The sequence below is a fragment of the Argentina anserina genome, chromosome 1 (genome assembly GCF_933775445.1).
Source record: "Argentina anserina chromosome 1, drPotAnse1.1, whole genome shotgun sequence".
Lineage (NCBI taxonomy): Eukaryota > Viridiplantae > Streptophyta > Magnoliopsida > Rosales > Rosaceae > Argentina > Argentina anserina.
Window position 1 is genome coordinate 4,918,331 of NC_065872.1, and position 22,240 is coordinate 4,940,570.

Consider the following 22,240-nt stretch of genomic DNA (forward strand, 5'->3'; position numbering starts at 1 on the left):
TTGCGAAGAGGCTACATATATACAACATGTATAGGGATGTGGCCAAATGCATTTCTGCTCCTTCGAATTCTATGTTTTCCACACATGCACGGACCCAAACCAGTCACGAGTAGAAGAACAAATTAAGGAGACTTGGTCTTGTCATAGCTCTTTGTTATCTATACGCGAGGCAATTCAATGATAGAGGCGTGGGCAATTTTAGTATTTCCTCTTTTCAGTCAGGTACATAATAGTCTCTTAGCAGCTAAATTCTTCTTTTCAATTAATAGTCCTTCCACACGATAGTATTGAAGGTGACATAGTAGCACAAGCTAGTTCATATAGAGTCAAACTTGAACAAATAAGGATGATCTTTTTTTTTTCCCTTAATCTTATTCGTAGGAATAAATAGATAACATTCGATTATTGCAGAGTATACGGTCTGATTTGATTGCGTGAAGCGACTGCTTTACGTGAAAGACTTCATTCATCTGGTCTCAAACATTTTAATCAAATTATTGTCGAAGGAGACTCTCACTGACAACTTGCTGGGCAAATCCTCTAATCCTTGGTATTTGAAGTCCCTCGTCTAAGATATCTTATGGCTAGCGTCTTCTTTCTAAGTCTGCTAGTTCATCATCACATATATCGAGAAGCTAACATTGTTGTAGATTGAATTGCTGCCTAAGGGCATTCTACGTCTTCCCCTCTAGTTTGGTTTCATTTTGTTCTCCTCTCAGTGTTCCCAACATTCCATTTAGATCAGTTGGGAATGTGAGGTCATAGAGGTTTTTTCTTGTAAATTATATGTACGTTTGTTTTGTTTTTAAGTGATTGGAAAAAAAAACCACATTTGATTACAAATTAACAAAAGAGATTGTAACCAAAAAAAAAAGTTACAAAAGAGAGAGAGGTGTATCTTGGCCCATCTTTGGAAGTGTTCTTTAATTAGGATCTTATTATGGCAGGCCCAAGGACAAATTCTGGGACGAGAGATTTTTTTAGAGGTAATTCATCAGGCAATCTCATCCAAGCTCATGCCGAAAGCACGCCCGACAACCCCGTCTTACAAGTAAGAAGAGTAAAAATAGAAAGAGGAGGAAATGCATGAAAAGCTTATATAGGATATGCACGGCATCTTGATAATCTTGCATTGGATGTACTACAAGAGCTAGAACAATTTTGTTTGGTCTAGGAAACACTAATAAGAACTCATTCACACACCAAGATTTAAGTCTTATTCATGTAACGAAGTGGTGTCTGCGTAAACCTCTTTATTTGCCTTCTCCCTTAGAACAAACTTCTGTATCTTACCAGTTGAATTCAATGGCAAATCCCCAAAAACCACAACTTTTGGAACCATATGAGCAGGCAATTTCTCCCCACAAAACTTCATGATCTCCTTTGAAGTACTTGGATTTCCATCACAACCAGACCCCTCCTTCAACTTCACAAAAGCACATGGAGTCTTCCCCAAGCAATCATCATTTCTCCCCACCACAGCAGCCTCCAAAACACAAGGATGAGTTAACAAAACTGCCTCTACCTCCAGTGTACTTATAGCCTCTCCCCCAGACATGATCATGTCCCTTGCCCTATCCTTCATCTGAATGTACCCATTTGGGTGCCTAATTGCTAGGTCACCCGACCTATACCACCCTTCCTTAAAAGGCTCGTTCACTGCTTTGGAATTTTTTAGGTACCCCAACATCATAGTGTTGCCTTTAAACATTATCTCCCCCACTGTTTTGCCATCACATGGAACACTTTCCATGGTGTTTGGATCTTTCACATCAACCCCTTCCATCATCAAGTTGTGCTGAGAATCTAGTTCTGGTTTACATGGTGTAACAATGGCTGGACCAAGAGCCTCTGTCATACCATATCCATGGCTCACATTGAAACCTAAATTGGCAACTTGCTTAAGTATCTGTGGCGGTGGCAATGCACCGGCGACAAGAATATTTACTGTGGATTTCAATGGCCTGATTTGGTCACTTTTTGAGGCATGATGTGCTAGAATGTTTAAAATGCAGGGTGAGCCACACATGTGGGTTACCTTGTGAAGATAAATTGATTCGAAAATTAGCTTTGCGGAGAGGTTTTTTCTGAGGCAGATATTGGTTCCCCCAAGAGCAGCAACAGCCCATGGGAAGCACCATCCATTGCAGCGGAACATGTCAACTGTCCATAGAAACACAGGCATCTTTGCCATTTCAGTCTGAAAAATTGCTCCTAGTGAATTCAGGTACGCAGCTCTGTGGCTGTACACTACTCCTTTGGGATTCCCGGTTGAACCAGAAGTGTAATTCACTGAAATGGGGTCACATTCATTGTGCGGTCGTCGAATCTCAAATTCGGCTTCTGCTTTAATACCCTGCAGGACATTGTAATTCAAGCTGCCTGGTGGAAGTTCATGACCAATGATACCATTAGATGAGAGTTGGTCAGACTCTGGGATGAGAATGAGTAGAGGTGGCTTCAATTTTTTTTGACACAATTCTTTGAATGCTTGGAGGACAAGTTGAAGACACTGATAGTCTACGATGATGACTTTGGCCTCCAACTGTTGTAATATTAATAATAATGTGGGTGAGTCCAGCCTAATGTTGAGGGCACAAAAAATTGCTCCAGCCATTGGAACACTGAAATGTAGCTCATAGAGGGCTGGAATATTTGGTGCTATAGCTGCAACCTGTTTATGGAGCAAAAATAGCTAGTAATCATGACTACTTGTGTTTACGTACGTATACATCAATAAATAATGGTAGATTTTTATCATCGAGTACAGTTTCATACAATGATAAATTTTATCAATTCACAGTTAATTTTATGTAAAGATGATCCACATCTTTGAACTGATGCATTAATGTACTACAAAAAGGACTCACATGCATTAGATAGTTTCACTATTACTAGATCCAAAACAATTTCCAGCAAACATTCCCGAATTCTTTCAAACATACAAGAGCATAATACTCTCTGTTGATTTATTTCCTAACATTAGGGTACCTCCCTCCCTCCCTCCCTCCCTCCCTCCCTCACATAGCCTTTCCTGGTTAAGATTAGTTGTTTACAGAAAGAAAATAAACTCTTTTACAGTTTCACACATATGTATATGAAACATGCTAGCTAGTAGCTAGTCTGTTTTGTTTTGGCTAAATTGCAGTAATTAAACTCCAAACTCGCAACCATTGGTGCACCATTTCTTCTTCAAATAATCTTTCATAATCCTAACTCATAAAATACTACACTCGTGATCGTGACTTTTACGGTTGTTAATTTGTTCACGTTGATTCATATATGTTCATTCAAGTATGAGCATATCGATCAACCACATAAGAATGTTTCGCAGTTGACATGACTAACTGCAGGTAACAACAAAAGGAAAAACAAACATGCATGGAGACCAATTTATGCAGGACAAGTCTGCAAGAGACAACAAGTACGTACTACATGAAATACAAGAATTGAGACTTGAGACTTTGAGATTTGAATCATTTGATAACCTCATTTTGGAGTGGTACGTTTGATCTGTAAGATATGCATGCAGTACAACAAAGTCTAATTAATATAAGAATGTTTTTTAACACTATAGGATCATCTAGATGACATGCATGCATCGATCGAGTTTAGAATGCATGAGATTGAGTCCCCAATCCCCCTATATTCTGGAAGTGAGAAATTGCGTGTACCGCATAATGCAGGAGCAGAAAATGTCACTGAGTTTCTAAGCATGAGAGATTATATTAAGGACGTAAGTTTCAACTTTTGGAGAAAGTTCAAGTGGTGGTGTTTAGAGATCGGCTTGCCCCTCCCTAGTTTGGTTAGCGGTGGGGAATGGTGTGGTGTAGTCAGATTCTGTCTGTGGGGGAAGAACTCGTGGTGGTGGGGGATAGATCAGAGGTTACAACCTGGATTTGGATCGGCTTTCTCCGATCCAATCTGGGGAAAGACTGGAATCTTCAAAGTCGTCCTTCATGAGGAAGGATTGTTGGCAGCGGCCGATCAAGATCAGAGGGCTAGCACCGGCGGCGATCCGGCGAGGGTGGCAGTGGTTAGGGTTGGACAGATTTTTTTGGCAACCTGCGATTTTCGGTTTCCTGGGAGTGAGGCCTCGATCTGAGTTGGACCCATTCTTTTAGGCCTGGCCTAGGTCAATAAAAGTAGCCATTTAGGGCATTTTATGATTTACTGTTTTGTTATTTTATGTTATTAGGATTTAAGTTTTTATTTTCAATCAGAAGATGAGGGCATTGTCATAAAGGGTGTTACGAGTGCTAAATTCGGGGGCCTTGTATTCCGGTGTGTCAGCTCAGTAGGACTTGCACACAACACGTGTCAAAGTCAAAGGGTCAGCGGTGCGTCGACCTTTGACTCTCCAAAGCTTAAGTTAGAATCTGAAACATAATTTAAGTTCGAGAGTTAAAGACTTAGGAATACGTTACATTTTCCTAGTGGTTTACGTGGACCTTTTATAGGCGCATTGGAAGAAGTGTTGTGTTCTTCCTTCAATGTGGGAATGTGAACCAGCACAAGATGTATTTATTGCTCAGGCGTGCCACCTTGGGCGGCGTCAATGGCGAGGTTCAGATTAGAGATACTGCTACTTTTCTAGCTATTATAATTCCCGACTTTTCCAGGTTATCGGTCACTAGTCCGGCGACCAGAATCCGAAGAGATTTTGCAGGGAATTTCCCCGTTCAGGGGGAGGTGTTAACAAGTCCTCAAGTCCCCAGTCGAGGATATTCCTTGGATGGGGAGTTTTGTACTATTTTTTCCGGCTCAAATATCCGTGTTCAAATTGCACGGGTCCTGGGACGGCCAACTGTGTGGCGTCGAAGCTCGATGTTAGGCTCATGGGTTAACAAACACTAAGAGCATCCATATTGGAGAGTGACATAGGACCTCGGGGCTTGGCTCATGGGTTATCTAGCATCTGAAGCGTCCATAAATCTTGAGTTTCACCTAGGATGTCGGGGCTAGGAACGAGGGTTAAATTATCTCCCGAAACATTCATGGATCAAGTGGTTGAGAATCTTCATATCAGTCACATAGGTTATCTGAATGCTCGAGCATCCTCGCACCTGGAGAGTGGCATAGGGTCTCAATGTTAGACACATGGGTTAAATTGCCTCCAAAGCACCTATGGACCTGGAGTGACTTAGGAACTTGGGGCTAGGGACGAGTGTTAACTAGCCTTTGGAGCATCTACAGATCTGGATTTTGGCTGGGCTTGGTGATTTAACTCAATCTGGCATATCGTGGTGAGTCCCTAGAGTCCCCAGTCAAGAGATGTCCCGAACAAAATGCATTGACACCTGCATGGACAAGTGGCCAGGCCACCCCAGTGGGTTTGACATTTAATACGAAGGACAAGCGTGGGGCCTTTGAGGAAACGAGGCGGCGCTGACCTAGACAGCCATGATGATGCCTGGGCAAGTGTTGCGAGTGGGGGAAATTATGGGCGTATGGGGTTATGCGCTCCCGTGGGGCGCGTTTGTTTAGGAACCGAGGAGTTCTATGGGTAGTGGGGCACGTGGCAGTCATCCGACAAATGTTGGCTTTTTGATTTGACGATCCTGATGAAGTCGAACGTGTATAAATAGAGGGAGAGCAGACTGAGTTTCTTTTCATCATTGTTTGAGATTGAAAGTAGAGAACAAAAGTTGAAATCAGAGGAAAGCGAAAAGAGAGATTTCTGGTAGTGTTACTCGAAAAAGTGCGAAAAAGCAGGCGTTTGCAATCACTGTCATCAACGAAAACTCCGAATTCAACCACCAAAGGTACACTCTCAAACTAATTCTTTGTTTTTGCATTTGGGGATCTGGGCTAATCTATTGATCTGGGAGTTATAGCAAATAGGGAAGTCAGCCGGAGTGATTTGGGGTGGGGACGATGTTTCATCAAGTGTCCTACTTCAAACACGCCATAGCGGACTGTAAGTTGGGGAGAGGGCAAAGCCGGAAGTTTGTTCTTTATAAGCGACGTGGGGTCGTCAAGTAACCCGCTCGGTCTTTTGTTGCAGGTTATTGAAGAAATGGTGGAAATGAGAGACACTGAGGCAGATCCCAGCGGCACACAAGGAGAGGGGTTTTGGTTGGTGGACCAACAGATAGACCCCCCCGGAGGAACGCCACAGAGGAGGAGATAACTGCAATGCGGGAGGCGTATCAGATTCTAGAGAGTATCAGCTTGAGGCCCCTGGTTGAGGGAGAGCTATTTCACATTCCGCCAGAAGGGGCCTGCTGTCTGTCGGAGCATGCCTTGGCATGCGGTGAGACACTCCCATTGGCGTACATCGTTCAGTACACGTTGTCGTGTCAAAACATCGCCATGGGGCAAATCACCCCTAATATGTGGATGCAGTTGTTGGGGGAGAATAGATGTGTTCCGGTTGTTGAGGCAGGGGAAGCCATACTGGCGGGAGTTCATGTCTCTCTAGTCGCTCCAGTTCTCCCCAAAGCTGGGGAGTCAAGGGTGTTTGAGGATGGCGCCCGAGGGAGAATGTTTGCCCCACTTATAATCGAGCTCCTGAATAGCACCCCGATGAACTAGCGAGAGTGGGTATTCGTTGTGGAAGACCCATGGCAGCGGGAGGATTCCATCTTCCAAGTCCAGGGGTCATTCCAACCCATTGGTGAGTCCGTTTTTTTTTTTTGCGTTGGTGATTGGAGATTGAAGTTTGTTTGGTTTTGCAGTGGCCATCAAGACCCAGTTGACGTCGTTGATGAAGAAGTGGTTGATGAGGTGTATGCTGGCCTTCAAACAGCCGGCTGACATGTCCATGTTCTGGTGGTGGCGGATGGCCGTCTACAACGTGTACAATGTGGTAAGACATCCGGTAAGCAGTTGCATACTTTGTATACTAGAAATTGAAGTATGGGGCACTTCTAACGATTGTGTTACAGTATTGGCGGAGGTGAAAAGGCCAGAGAGGAAAGTTCCTGGCCCATACGACCAGATCTCGAATGAGAATGTGATCTAGGGAATCAAGGTCACCTGGGAGTAGGGTTGAGGAGGGGTTCCTGGCGATGCCGGATAAAGTGGACGAGGAGGGCTTTTACCGGATATCGTTGCCTGTAAAGGAGTACCAAGTGCTCCCAGCAAAGATGGTGGCGTTCTGGGGCGTGAAGCCAAATGGAAAGCCACTAGAAGGCCCCAGAGAGGGAGAACCCCATGTTGGCACACATGGTGAGGAGGGAGCGTTGAATGTGGACGCGGAGGTGGAGCAACGTGATGGGGAGAACCCGTCGTTTACCCCGAGAGAGGAAGGTGGGTAAAAGGGATATCGGAGGATCTGTTGCCATCACCTCAAGTCGAGCAGTTGGCCGAGCCAACCCAGGGGAGGCGCCCTAGGTGCTGCCAGACCTGACAGCCGAGCGGAGCGTGAACGATGGGGTCAAGCGGGTCGGTTAGTACCGCGACTCTAATCGTTAGTGAGTCTGAGTGGGGGGGGGGGGTAGAAGAGAAACTGGGGCCAGGGGTCAAAGCATGGGTCCAAAAGGGCCAAGAGGTAAAGGTCCGCTGGCAGCGAGGTCCGGGCCAATGTCACGGTCAGACTTTCTAGGTTGGGCGAGGTTCCACCTAATTGTGTTGGATGGTGGAGCACATAGGGCATAGGTGCCAGGGGCCCACCCTTCGATAAAGCGAGGACCCGACAGAGAATTTCTGGGAAGCATAGAAGAGCTTGGTCTAGGTAAGTCACTGCCTTATTTGTTTTACACTTGTCCTGGGCCTTTTACTAACTCGTTGTTGATTATAAGTGGCGGCGCGGGTCCTTGACGCCCGAGACTTCCTGGAGGCACAGTCCGGGGCGAGGTAGGGGAGAAAGAGAGGGCGGTCGAGGAGTAAACGACGACAAACTAAGGCTCCAGGTGAGGGTGAATGAGTTGGAAGACTAGTAGTCAGTCGATGGAATCCGAATCGCCGAAGCAAATGTAATGGTTGTGGAGTTACGGGCCGAGCTACAGAAGAGTAAAGAGTGCTCGTGGAGAGTGACACCAAGGTCGTGTAGCTGGGGAATGAGTTGGCAGTGAAGGAGAAGGCATTGAAGGAAGAGAATGAGAAGTGGAAGTCCTTGGTGTCCAACTTCGAGAGCGAAGAAAATGATGGAAAGAAGAGTGGGACGCCGAATGGGCTGATAAGCTGAAGGAGAAGATGATGAAGAAAGAAGTGGATTTCTCTCTAAGGCAACAAGCATTAGAGAAGTGACATGTGGATGAGATGAAGATGGAGAGGGTGACATATGATGACGGGTTCAAGGACGATCGGCAAGACTTCTTTGATACCAGGGTGAAGCATGGTTTTATCAACCCTGTCAAGACCCGGTTGCATTTTGGGGGCAGGCCATTGGGCGGTGGAAATACCCCAGCTTCTGGGTTACGGCCGGTGGTACCAGCCGAGCAAGCTTCGGTGCGAGTTCTGTCCCCTAAAACTAGCGGCAGCGGGAGAGGGCACTTGCAACCTCTAGCCATGCCGGTTTTGTTGCCCCACAAACAGGTGGGGTTGCCCGAGGTGATAATGCAAGTGACTCTCCCAGTAAAACCCTTATCACTGGGAACCCCGACAAGCAGAGGTCGTGGTCGCAGACCCAAGAAATGAAGCTGGGCAACATAAGAGATAGGTTGTCATATGTTTTTGTATGCCTTTTTGTACAGGTCTAACCATAGCTGGCTCGGCCAAATCATTTAATGAAAAGCCAATTTTGCCAAAACTTGTTGTGTGATTGTTCTGAGCCAACATTGTCAAAGTAAATAGTAACAATGATCTGTAAGACAAATATCTTAATAACGATCTAAAGATTAATTAAAACGGAGAACAAATTGGAGAAAGTTGATGCACACGGTGAATTGGAGAATAACTTATTTATTTGACCTAGTCCATAAAACAAACAATACAAATGGTGAATTATTGGAGAAAATAAAACTTAGAGAAAACAAACTTGGAGAAAACGGGCAATAATAGACTAGACCAGTGTTGCATCCAGGCGACCCGTCGAATTGACAAATTACTTGGGAAAATAATGGAGATGTTAGGCGTTCCATGGGTGTGACAGTGTTCGGCCAGATGTATCTCGTCTGTAGAACGTGGTTGGGTTAGCGATTTCTATATTTTTCATTGGGCCCTCCCATTTCAAGTCCCCACTGTGGAAATGGAACTGGAGACACAATGTCAGAAAGTGGGACCGAGGGGTGGTTGGAGTAGTTGGCGTATTGGTGACACTACACGCACGCCCGACTATAGCCTTGAGTCTGCCTCCATGGTGGGCTTTCCATTCTCGGCTCGGTGGTAGCCAGGCGGGACAGGGTATCTGCCCTAGCATTCTTGGTTCGAGGTATCTGTTTGATCTCAAATGAGTCAAATTTTTGGAGTAACGACCTAGTCAAATTCTGATATGAGATGAGCCGAGGGTTAAGGGATTGGTAGTTGCCATCAACCTGGTTGACCACTAGTTCAGTGTCACTGAAGATCCGAATTCTAGTGGCTTCTAATTCTCGACACAGTTGTATCCCAGCGATCAAGGCTTCGTACTCGGCTATATTGTTGGAGGCCTTGAAGTTAAACCGGAGGGCGTAAGGTTACTCATTCCCTTTTGGGTTGGTGATTATTATCCCGGCCTCACTAAAGGCCTTGTTGGTAGAGTCATCCACCTAGAGATCCCACGTTGGCGCTGGTTCGGCGTCCTCAGCGATATCGTCACCCATGGTCCCTTATGTTGGCGATAAAATCCGCAGCAGCTTGACCCTTCACCAATATCTGAGACTTGAAGTGGATGTCAAATTCCTCGAGCTCAATAGCCCACTTCATAAGGCGCCCCGAAGTCTTTCGCTTCTGTAGGACCTGGCGGAGCTGGTGATTGGTCGAACATGAATAATATGAGTCTGAAAGTATTGGCGGTGGTGATCAAAGTTAAGGTTAGCTTTTTTTGATCTCAGGGTACCTGGTCTGGGGGTTGTTGAGGCCTCTATCGTTGTAGTATACAAGGAGTTCCTTATCTTCTTCATGCCGGATCAAGGCGGAGCTTGCAGCCGTCTGGGAAACTGTCAAGTATAAGTACAATGTTTCTCCCGGTACTTGGGTGAAAAGCGTTGGGACGGAGGTGAGATAAGTCTTGAGTCGGAGAAAAGTTGTCTCTTATTCCGGGACCCAAGTGATTTTCTCCCGGTGCTAGGTCCGGAGTATATTGAAGAATGACGTGCACTTATCCGTTAGGCGGGAGATAAACTTAGCGGGTGCCACTACCGGGTCGACTAGACACTTAACCTCATTCCAGGTTATTGGCGCTTTCACATCCATTAAGGCTTGGACTTTTTCGGGGTTGGCCACTTTGCCACGCTCACGGACCATGAAGCCTAAAAACTTTCCTCAGGAAACAATCATTATACACTTGGTGGGATTCAATCTCATATCATGGTGGAGAAGGATGGGGAAGATCTTATCCAAATTTGTCACATGCCTAGCAGCAGTCTTGCTCTTTATGACCATGTCGTCCACATAGACTTTCACAAACTAGCCAATTTCCTGCTCAAACATCCAGGTGACTACTTTCTAATATGTTGTCTCGACGTTCTTCAGGCCAAAGGGCATAACCTGTAACAATACGACCTTTTTTCAGTCACAAAGGGCGTATGTTCTTGGTGATCTGGGTGCATCTTGATCTGGTTATACCCAGAGTAGGCATCAAAGAAGCTTAACAACCCAAAATCGACTTTGGCGTCTACCAACTGATCAATCTGAGGAAGATGGAAGTTGTCAATTGGGCAGATCAGGTTCAGGTTTGTGTAATCCACACACATTTTCCATGAAACGTTTGGCTTTTTGACCATCATCAGATTGGAGACCCATGTCGGGTAATTAACTTCTCAGATGAACTTGATGTCATGGTGTTGTTGGACCTCATCCAGTATGGCTTAATATTTAGTTTGATTAAAGGCCTAACGCTTCTGGTGAATTGGCCTAGAGCCTTCCAGGATGTTGAGCCGGGCCAAGCTATTGGCGTACCTCCGGAGCCATCAACAAGTCTTTGAGCTTGTGGAGATGAAGTCGGTGGAGATCCTTGGCATGTCCGCATATGACCAATCAAAGACATGTTGATGGCTCCGGAGGTACGCTACTAGCTGGGCCCGGAGTTTTGGTTTCAGTCCGGTCCCAATCCAGACCTTCCTATTCGGGAGTATATCTGAGTGTCTTATCCATTCGGTTTCCTCAATTGTCGATAGCCGCTCCCTTAGCGGATGTTTGGCAAACTTCTTTTTCTGTCCCCCGGAGAGTTTCCCTGATTAGACCTCATCTTGGGGGTCGTCTATAGTTTCCTTTGGAACCATTGACATCATCTCATGGGGGACTTTCTCAGCTGAGATACAGTCGAGGCGATTATGGAGTGTATCTACCTTGTCTCCAACAATTTTCAAAATTCCGCCGGGGTTGGAACCTTTAACATAAGCATGTTCCGGGCTATTATGCACTGGATCCCCCATAACACATCTCGGCCCAAGATTATGTTGTATGAGGACGGGCAATCGACAACAAGGAACCGCGTAGTTATTTTGGCCTGCTTCAATCCTGACCCAAGTGTCAAAGTTAGGCGGTCTGACCCGAGTGGTTGCACCACTTTCCCGAAGAAACTGACCAAAGGGTCATGGTTGCTGTAAAGATTTGCCCGGTCTCTCTGAAGTTTTAGGTAGCAGTCGGCAAACACAACATTGACCGTCGCCCATGTATCAACAATGGCCCTCCGACACGAATAGTGATCCAGATACACAGTTATCAACAAATGATCATATTGTGAGGCTGGACTGCCGTCTCTTGGCTAGAAAACTGGATCGTGTCTCAGGCGGTCGGTACGGTCTTGACGCCCTGGCGGAGCTCAAATAGCTCAAAAGTTTGTTAGCACTTCGCCGGCTTGTGAGGAGGTGGTCGCATCGCTCCCCATGCAGGGTTGCGATATCACTATAAACTTGTATGGAATTCCCATATGTCCCCGGAGTGCGGTACTGGTTTAACTTTCCAGCCCGGACCAACTCTTCTATGGCGGACCTCAGGGTATAGCAAACATCTGTGTTGTGCCCCGATTTAGCGTGGTAGGCACAATACTTTCCAGTGTTGGTCCGGACGGGCTTCTTGCCGTACCTCCGCCTCGCGAGTGGCTGCATGAGATCCTTGTGAAGCTCATATATCTCGGGTGTAGGACATTGTGAGATTCATGAAAACCTCGTTCCGAGGGGGTTCAACATGCTTGTACTCTGCTGGGCATCTATGATTATTGGTCGGATACGGGTCGGTTCGACCTCGATTATCCCGGCAATCTCATGCGAGCGATGTGCAGCCAGCGCTAAAGTGCATGTTCCATATATGCGGTACTCGGCATGCGCTCACCACGTAGGAACTTCAATTAACTCCTTGTATGTCCCCGAAGGGTATTCGTTGATTCAATATATAAATGTCCCTGGCTTGATTGCTTGTCGGAATGCCGCCTCAGAGATAAAGTAATCTAAGTCGTGGCATAGAGTTGTGGCGGTCTGCCACTAAGACAAGAAGTTTTGGAGACTTTCATCTCTCTGTTGTTGTATCTTTGGAGTTGGTGTCGTGGTGTACATTGGCTTGTAGAATGAAGCAACAGAAAAACTTCTACGTAAGTTGTGTAAAATTGTCCATGGAACACGGGGGCAGGCTGAGAAACCAGCTCAGGGCCTCATTTGTTAGTGTTTGCTGGAAAGCATGGCATGATTAGGTGTCTATGTATCGCGTGCTAGCCAACACCGACTGGAAGTTTTCCAGTTGTGTGTATGGGTCAGACCGCCCGTTATATTTGGTGACTTGAGCGGCTTGTCCCCTGAAGGGCGCCGTTCTCTTGTACCTACCGGGAGAACGGGCCGGCACGGTCTCCGTATCCCCCGTGCAGTGGGCAAAGGACATTTTGGGTCTCAATCCCATCTACACTGGTGGTCAAACATTCCAAAGTTTAGTTCATCTGGAGCAGGAGTTGAGTTTGGAGGTCCTATACCGGCTGGGGCTTTGCCTGGGCTTCCTCACCATTTTTATTCACCCCAGGATCTTCCGGGTCTAGGTCCATCACATACTGGGGTGGCGGCGGCAGCCCATCCAAAAAGGCAGAGAGCAGCGGTTGGGTGACCTGTTCCATTCTGTGTTGTGGCACCAACCGTAGCGATTCCTCAAGAGTCTTTATAGGAGGCGAAATCCATGGCGTCAGGATGAGAAACCATTTTTGCACCATTTCTAGAGCCTTGTCTATCCCGATTCGGCTTTCGAGGGCAGCCCGGAAGAGTTTCTGGTCCTTTTCAAGTTTGGCCGCTCGTGCCATCGCGGTCCGGGTGGCCCGACGCTCCTCTTCCCTCTCAGCCTGGAGCCTCGTTACATCCTAGAATGTCATCTCTAGCGTCGTCTGGAGATTAGTGAAGGGGACCCGGGACGGCCTTCCGGTCGCGGGTTTCGAATCGGGGAACAACCTTAGCGATAACGAGGTGTCCGCCTCCCAAGGAGGGGATCTATGGGGGTAATGGTTGATTATCAATAATGGCAATTTTTTGTTTGAATTCGAAAGAATCATGCTGACGATGGCTCTATTTCTAGCGCCAAATGTTACGAGTGCTAAATCTGGGGGACCTAACTTCTCGTAGACTTATATTCCGGTGTCTCAGCTCAATGAGATATGTCCACAACATGTGTCAAAGTCATAGGGCAAGTGGCGCGCCGACCTTTGACCCTCTGAAGCTTAAGTTATAATCCAAAATGAAATTTAAGTTTGAGAGTTAAGAATGTTACTTTTCCCTGGTGGTCTACGTGGATCTTTTATGGACACATTGGAAGAAGTGATTGGTTCTTCCTTCAATGTGGGAATGTGAACCAACACAAGATGTATTTATTGCTCAGGCGTGCCACCTTGGGCGGCATCAATGGCGAGGTTCAGATCGGATATACGGCTACTTTGTTAGCTGTTATGACTCCCGGCGTTGCCAAGTTACCGGTCACCAGTCTGGCGACTAGAGAATTATCTTGTTCAGGGGGAGGTGTTAACAAAGGGTGATTAGAGATTGCTTCTTGTCATCATAAAACAGCTATGTGATGTAGCTAATAGTGTTATTAGTATTAGTTGTTTACTAAGTTAGAATGGTTTCACTTAGGCATTTGAGTTGGAAGCGTAGTACGTGACTTGGTGATATTAAAGGTATAGCGGGAGCAAAATGTGAGTAAACCTTCTCACTTGTTTTAAATTTATATTGAGTTGTTATAATAGTCCATATTGCATCATCTTATAAATTGCAAATTCAAATATGTTTTGTTTTAAATTACATGAACTTGATCGCGTACAATTTATGGGTAAGTGAAATAATATTTTAAAATAAAAGAATTTTTTAAAGGTTTGGTATTTAGACTATAGTTAATAGTTGAGTATGAAATTAGAGTATGCATGTTGTTGTTGATATAAAAAATGGTTGAATTGCATATGTATATTAAATGGTAAGGATAAATGTATACAAGTACGCATTGTTATCTTATATTGCGAAATGGTCATACGTCATTGTTGTGGAAATCTTAAGTTAATTAATGAAATGGTTGATATAACTTAGTTTACTTATATGTGTATTAATGGTAATAACAATATGCGTGTATAAGTTGCTATATTATAATGTAGTTGTCATGTGTCATTGATATTGAATTTATTTGTTGGTCATTTGAGATGTTGATATAATATAGTTTGTTTATATATGTGTAGAGTTGTGAGATATGTGATGCTAGTGATTTGGAATGGTGAATAAAACCCTTTATGAAACATGTTTTCCTTGTTGCCTTAATTAACGAGAAATTATTGGAGAAAATGCATTTTGATTTAAAAAATTTATGAACTTGATCGTCAACGATACATAAGTAAGTAAAATGAATTTCTGTATAAAAAATTACTCTTATGTTTCTCATATAAATGCAAATTATTGTTGGTGAACCAAGTGGATACATATGTGCTTGTTCATGAACAATATACATGTATAATGGTGAGGTGATATGAATATTGAGTTGTTATATGGACTCGTAGTACTTGCATGTGCGAGGTGACTTGTTTATAAATTGAAAATTATCTTGTTAGTTGTAATCTACGAATGGTAGTGTGAAATTGTTATTGCTTGTGATAGTCTTGTGACTAGGTGAAAACTTTGGTTTGGTAACCAACGTGGTAGGTGTAGGTGAGATCTCACCTTAATGTTGAAGGAGATCTATGTTGTGGAATGGTTTATGGTCTCTCCTATGTGGCGAATGAGACCTTTGATCCGTCCTATGTGGCGAAGGGGATCATGATCCCTCCTCCTTAGCGGCGAATGAGATCTTTAGGCATAAATAACTCACACTTTGGCCGGGTGAGTGGGTACGAATAGAGCTCTAGTCTGATTGCCTATGTGTTATAGGTAATGATGTCAATCATTACACTAAGTATGTGTGTTTAGAAAGTGGGGTTACATGATATCTTCTACTTGCCTATGAGTTGTTGAGTTTTTGCGAATGCATGTGAAAGTGTTTCATGAGGGGAGTGTCTCCTCCAGATCATCCTTGAGGAAATTTTCGTGGTTCCATCTGGAAACCTTTATTTTGTTAATTATCATATTTGGATGAGATGTTCTTATGTGTATGAGGTTATTTAGTTGTCATTTTACTCATACGAGCTTACCGGGTTTGTTTGTTTACAACCCGGTGCACTAATCTATGGTGTAGTGGATGATCTTGCAGGTGAGGGACATCGGGGTTGAGGTACTGAGGACATTGTGATAGCTAGAGGGTGAGGTGTGGTCTTAGTAGTTTTCATAGAGTTGTAGCTAGTTAGATTGAGCTTCCTATTTCCATTTGGTTTCAAGTTGTAAACATTGAGAATGTAATTTGAGTTGTGTGAGTTACACTTTCAAACTCAGTTATTAATACTTGGTTATTTGTAATAACTCTTGAGTATTTCGGAATTATTCTGGAGTTTAACACACCTTAAATTTTGAAATTTTATTATTCGAAATTTGGGGCTGTGATAATTCATCATTTTCATTAATAGAGGCTTAAAAGCAGCCGCACCACGACCATTCTTCTTAAAAAAACACAAACAAACTTTGTTAACTAAAACGTTTGTGAAATTACATTAACACCCTCGTATTATATGTTAATTTGATATTTCTTTTAATACTTTGGGGGTAAAAAGATAAATAATAAATTAAAATATTTCTTTAGATATTATCTACTTTTTTTATATAGATAACTACCCACTACCACTATTAAAATATCACTATATAATCAATAACCGTCCTTTATCATTTTTTTCTTAATTTTTTTATTTAATAATTGATTATGCATGTGTGTTATGACTAGTGTACATCAATCACCCTTAAACCATCCCAACACGACCTTTAATTATTAATGTGTTTATGAATAATTTCTTAATTATTAATTTAGTCTTCTACACAAGTCTTCCATTAGTGGAGTCCATATATAATGGTTGTAGAATGGGATGTACGCACGTGTAGTTGTAAACTTAAAATATACGTGATACAAATGGGAGAGGACGTGGACTGTAACACTCCCCTCATGAAACACTTTCATATTCAATCTCAAAAACTCAACAACTCATAGTCTCATAGTCTAAGTAAGAGATATCACTTAACTCCACTTTCTAAACACACATACTTATACATGAAAATTGACGTGGAGAGCTTCAGTCATAACCCATAGGAAAGTAGGAGATATCACATAATCATGGACGTGGAGAGCTTCAGTCATTTCAACAAAAATTGATATATAATTTACCACGATATACATAATCAAAGCTGTTAATTTTTTTTTTAAATCTAACATTTAAAATAAACAAAAAATTTCAAATCTATACTTTCGACATGTATATGTTCAAATTTTCATGCATGTTCTAACTAAATCTGAAATATTTGGAATGGGTGCCGGCGTATTTTGGATGGATCAATCAAGAACATGCATGTGGTCTGATCAAGGACCGAACCATTGACCCTGTATGCACGCTAGGGTGCATTGCATTACACTATTCTCTTATAATAATGCTTATGTCCCATGCAACTTGCACCTTGACTTGACTCACAAGATTTATTTGGTTTGTTTATTCGTCTATGATTTTGTATGTATTTCGTTGATATAATATTTACATATTGAAGACCGACAAGCACGTGTTAAACTACAGTTTACTATTGACCATAAGAAAGTCAGTCTTGCAAACGTTAGGCACCCTCGCAGGATGATCAAGGCCGGTCGAAAGTGATTGAGGGCAATGTACGAAATGCAAATCACACTCGTATAAATAAATGAGGGAATGAGTTAATAAGAGGAAAAAAAGAAGAAAAAAAAACACAAATCCGTATCGAACCCCCGAATTCGTTGCCGCTCTAATTATAAAAACTAACATGTAGCCAATTCACCAACCACTTTGTTTGGTTATAAATGGATCATGCTTAGTATATGTCCAATACCTTATTTCTACTGAAAAAAAAAATTACTGGCCCTTGCCGGTCGGAAAACCATGTGCGGCCGCACCTCCTTGACCGCCCCAGGGCCGGCACTGTAGATGATCATACCAGATTGATCTTCGAGTCTATCGATCAGCTGGTCTAAAAAATCTACATAGGAGCTAGCTAGACTTTTCCATAACGACTGAATCCAGGTATTGATCCCAAACATTCGGTAGTTTCTGTACTCTAGAAGTTGAAGATAAAAGTCAAGAAGTAGGTAGTTTGGTGAGTGTGTTAGAGAACTACAAATTATAGTAGCTTTATCGAGCTGACAAAGTCAACAAAGTATATTAAGCTAACTACCTAATAAAAAAAAGTGGACAAGAAAATACGCGCTAAGAGATTTGATCAAACTCCATAATTCAGTGATACTTTAAAGTCTTGAGTAATATTATTAGCCTTTATTACTGTATTAAATATGCATTTCAATATTTGATTTCGCCAGATACATTACAAGTTAATCCACATACAAATGTATACACAGACATATATATGCGACCATCCTTAATCAATGCATGAATCATTGAGACAAAAAAAAAGCATAAATGAAATGAAATATTACTTTGGCTAAACTGAGACTCATGTTAGATGAAATTAATTATATGTAGTAACTTTTTACTCATTTTCATATATATAGATAGATAATACTGTGATGGCAGCATGCTAATGAATTAATGATCAAATGATGAGTGCAGAACTACTTACGACATCGTGGCGAGATATTCCTAACCGGACCAAAGCTGCCGCCAAATTGAGACATCTTTGATGCGTCTCCTTCCACGAAAATTTTAAGCCACCGTAGATGACGGAAGGCTTATCGCCATGGACGACAGCTGCTCGTTCCAAGAAGCTTATCGGTGACAAGGGTATGTAGTTCGCAGAACACTGCAGAAAATCCCCATTCATCGCGAAATAACTATATCTCTATGAATCAATCACTGCTAGTATAGGTTGGTTCTGTACATAAATGGTGGGCTACTGAGTCTATTTATAGAAACCGAGCTAGCATGCATCACGTTGAGGTGTAGTGAGTTCGTTCCAAACCACACGTCATCAAAGCATAAAAGAAAATTATAAAAAAGGACCAGAAGCTAAGTTAATGATCATGTATATCAATTAGAGGCCGGTGTCTAAACCGCGTGCGAGTAATATACAAGATAAGATCGACGATTGCATGATAGATTGATAGTGGAGTTGTGACGTACTTTTCCATTAGTGTTCGCGCTTCTTGTGTGTTTAGATAATCGAACGTTCTCAATTCAAGTTATGTAGGTGTGTCTATACTTGTGTACAAGAGTATGTTGGATGTGATTGTGCTGTCGTGACTTCTAATGCTGGCGAATGTGATGAGGATGAGAACTGTAACCTCACTTGGTCCGATGTGTAGTTCGCCTTGTTTGAGTCAAATTTAACTAAAGGTTAAATTCTAAGCAATTTAGCTCAAATGTCGATACCTGCGGCCCAACTATCTTTATTATTTTTGTTTTATATGATTTGAAGAATCTTATTTGCAAAAGAAAGTTGTTCGCTAAGATATGATGTAATGACCCGAGTTTTCGAAACAAATTATTGGATTGTTTTAAATTTGATAAAGTTGTGAAATTCATTAAACGTGTTTGTGTCGCTTTGTGACGTCGGAAATCGAAAACGGAAACGTTATCGGAACCTCGATTTAGAAAAACGTTACGTTTCCGCGACGTGAGAATCGACTTTTATTCCGTCGCTAGTTTGTGAAAATATCCTTCATGAAAGTTGTAGAGCTCTTCGATACGAGTTCGTGGACACGTCACGCGTCCTAATCGGACGTCGTACGTGAAAGTTATTAACAACGGAAGTTAATTTCCGATTTAGAAATGCGTATAAAAGGAAATTTTATGGAGTTAGGGTTTCCATTTTCAGAAACCCTCACCCCGCCTCCCTTTCCCTCTTTCTCTCTCTTCTCTCACTCTCTCCCCGATTCTCCCTCCCTCCCTCAAGCTTCGCCGGCGATCTCGCCGACCTGTCCACCGTGGGCCACACCGCCTAGCCCAGAAGCACCGCACGGCTCTCCGCTCCAAACCCCGAGCGCGACGCCACTTCCCGCACCACCGTGAGGCCTACGCGACACCACCAAGCCTCTGCAACTCACCGCCGCTCGACCCACCATCTCCGGCGATGCAAGGGCTTGGAGGAGAGCCTCTCGACCCCGATCCTAGCCTTTGGTACCCTTTGCCATCGAATTGGGGGCCAAACCGCATCGATTCAACTCCTTCCCGAGGAATCGAACACCGCCGGCGATCCGAGCTTTTCCGGTGTTTCCACGACTTGAACTAGGTAAGGAATGATCGATTTGAGTTGTTGTGATGTTGATTGGTGTGTTTTTAGATGATTTTGTGGAGAATTGGAGGAGATCGGAGATCGGAGATCAGAGGAAGTTGGTGAGGTTACCGCCGCCTTAGACGGCGCGTGGAGGAGGTAGGAGGCGGCAGGAGACCATGGAGGAGAAGAGGGGAAAGAAAGGAGAGGAATTGGGGCGGCGGTGGCGTGCTACACGCCGGTGTTAGGCTCGTCGCGTGGGCCCTATGCACCGCCACGTGCGGCGACGCGCGAATAGTGTTTTTGAAAACAGTAAATTTATTTTTTGTACGGTAATTGTAAATGTAAAGTACGTACAGTAAATATAAAAGTAATTTCTGAATGGTAAATCATAATATTATTATTTACTGAGACAGTATTTACGATTGAATAGTATGCATACGTGCAGAAATACGTAAACAGTATGTACTCGCACATAAATACGTAATTAATATGTATTTTTACAGTAATACATGAATAGTATATCCGTGAATAGTAACTCCGTAAAACCAGAAATTGTTGAACAGTAAAATATTATTACTGTTTCGGCATTTAAGGTTTACGTAACAATTCTAAATTCATTTCTTATCTTTTCAAGATGATCGATACTTTAAGTAAGGGATTTACATTCAGAAATCGTGGAAATTACGCTTGAGATTATAAAGTGAGAAAATCTCACATTTACGAATATACCCTTGTGGAGATTCAAGATTATGCGGAATTTTAAAGACTGAAATATGAAATGTATAAGATATAGTGGAATGTGTATTTGTATAGATGGTAAATATGTACATATATATAGTTTGCTATATTATATACTGTCATGTTTTCGTTGCGAATAAGATCATTTTGATGATGAGATATATATATATTTAGCTTGTTGATTTGATTGTACAATATAATGTGATGATTATTGTACATGGTTTTAACATTGAGTTTTGTTAAAACGTGTTTTGTCTTCGGACGTGTTGGCATGTCGGAACCTAGCCTTTGGCCGAGCGAAAGTTACGATACAGTTAAAGCTCTAGTCTGTGTGCCGGGGTACTGCATATGAGGTAACAGATGAGTTATCGGCTTATGAGTACCCATATTTTTGATATTGGATAACATGTGGTTGTCCAATGTCGGCGGTGTACTACATGAGGAGTAACAGAGGTGTACCATCGGCCATCGCTCATGAGTACTCGTATTATAAATGCATTTGGGTAAACAGAGGGGTTGCCCAACTTCTCATGAGCATATATATTTTCACATTATTAGACAACCAGATGGGCCGTCTAATGAGTCATGAGTGCGTTTATAATTGATGTTTTGTGGATTTTCGTATATATTTTTATGCGAGTTGTATTTGTTGTTTTTACTCATACGAGCTGCAAAGCTTACCGGATTTGTGTTTACAATCCCGGTGCACCTATTCGATGGTGTAGGGGATAATTCCGCATGTGTAGATTAGCGGAAAACGACGGACCATTTTGAGGACCCGAAGTTGATTTTATCCTATCTTGTGGTGAGGATTTTGTGTGGATTTATGTGAGGATTTTGTGAAGATTTATACATTTCCATTTGTTATAATGTCGAATTATAAATTTAGTTTGTAATAATCGGTTTGACTGAGTTGTATTTTGAACTCAGAAATGATCCGCTGCAACATTAAAATGATTTCGTTTTATTGAGATTGTTTTAGCGTTTTTCATTACTTTGAAATTTGAGTTTCATATTTGAAATTTTGGGGTCGTGACATATGAATTGTCAAATCGGCAAGAACGTGAGAATCTTTGTTGTAATTAAAATCAAACTCTCTAAGAGAATAAAATCTATAATCCTTGAAGACGAAGAAATCTCTAAAGCCCTAATCCGACTAGTATATAAAGAGCTGAAGAGCACAAAAGAATATACAACTCTTAACATACAAATAAGCACATCTGCTAAAAGGACCCCTCGGGTAAACCCTATCTAAGTCATGCGAATAGCATCCAAACTGCTAAAGACTTCACGTCCTTAGCAACCCAGTTTTACTTATTGAAGCTTTGCTTACTCACGTCACAGTAATTAAGTATTGATAGCGACTCATACTAAGACGTAAAAGAAGGTTTAGGCAAATTAGACGTCCTATACGTTAGGTACGTAAGTTATTTGGTCTACTAGCTAGGCGGCTCGTATCTTTTATCTAACATAGTGATATTGTCAATTGACGTGATTATCGGGTAAGAAATGAACCAGTCAATTCCTAACCAACTCTAATATCAAACAGTCCAATTTATGCAGATAAAAACGAATGTATACATGCATTTTTTGTTGAATTATTAGGCCCAACCACCCATTTTGAGTGACTCATTAATCTACCAAAACTGTCCACTGTACTAAATATACCCCTAAGCACTGGCTATTGAGACACAAGTCAGAAAACG

General features: G+C 42.7%; 1 protein-coding gene across 2 annotated transcripts; it reads right to left on the reverse strand.

Moving 5' to 3' along the window:
• Positions 1 to 1,089: 1,089 nt before the first annotated feature.
• LOC126791634 (butanoate--CoA ligase AAE1-like) lies at positions 1,090 to 18,433 on the reverse strand. Of its 2 annotated transcripts, none has more exons than XM_050518119.1 (2): positions 18,204 to 18,433; positions 1,090 to 2,545 (listed from the first exon to the last, which is right to left on the reverse strand). In XM_050518119.1, exons 1-2 carry the CDS (start codon positions 18,402 to 18,404, stop codon positions 1,217 to 1,219), a joined length of 1,530 nt encoding a protein of 509 aa, XP_050374076.1. In that variant the 5' UTR covers positions 18,405 to 18,433; the 3' UTR covers positions 1,090 to 1,216. The 2 variants fall into 2 exon arrangements, with proteins under 2 accessions (XP_050374076.1, XP_050374068.1); XM_050518111.1 differs by having other exon boundaries at positions 1,090 to 2,674.
• Positions 18,434 to 22,240: the final 3,807 nt, after the last annotated feature.

Excerpts from the sequence above, each read along its gene's own strand:
- LOC126791634 (XM_050518111.1), bottom strand. The coding sequence starts at position 18,404 with ATGAATGGGGATTTTCTGCAGTGTTCTGCGAACTACATACCCTTGTCA. Across the intron at positions 2,675-18,203 it reads GAATATCTCGCCACGATGTC|GTTGCAGCTATAGCACCAAA; the intron begins GTAAGTAGTTCT and ends CTCCATAAACAG.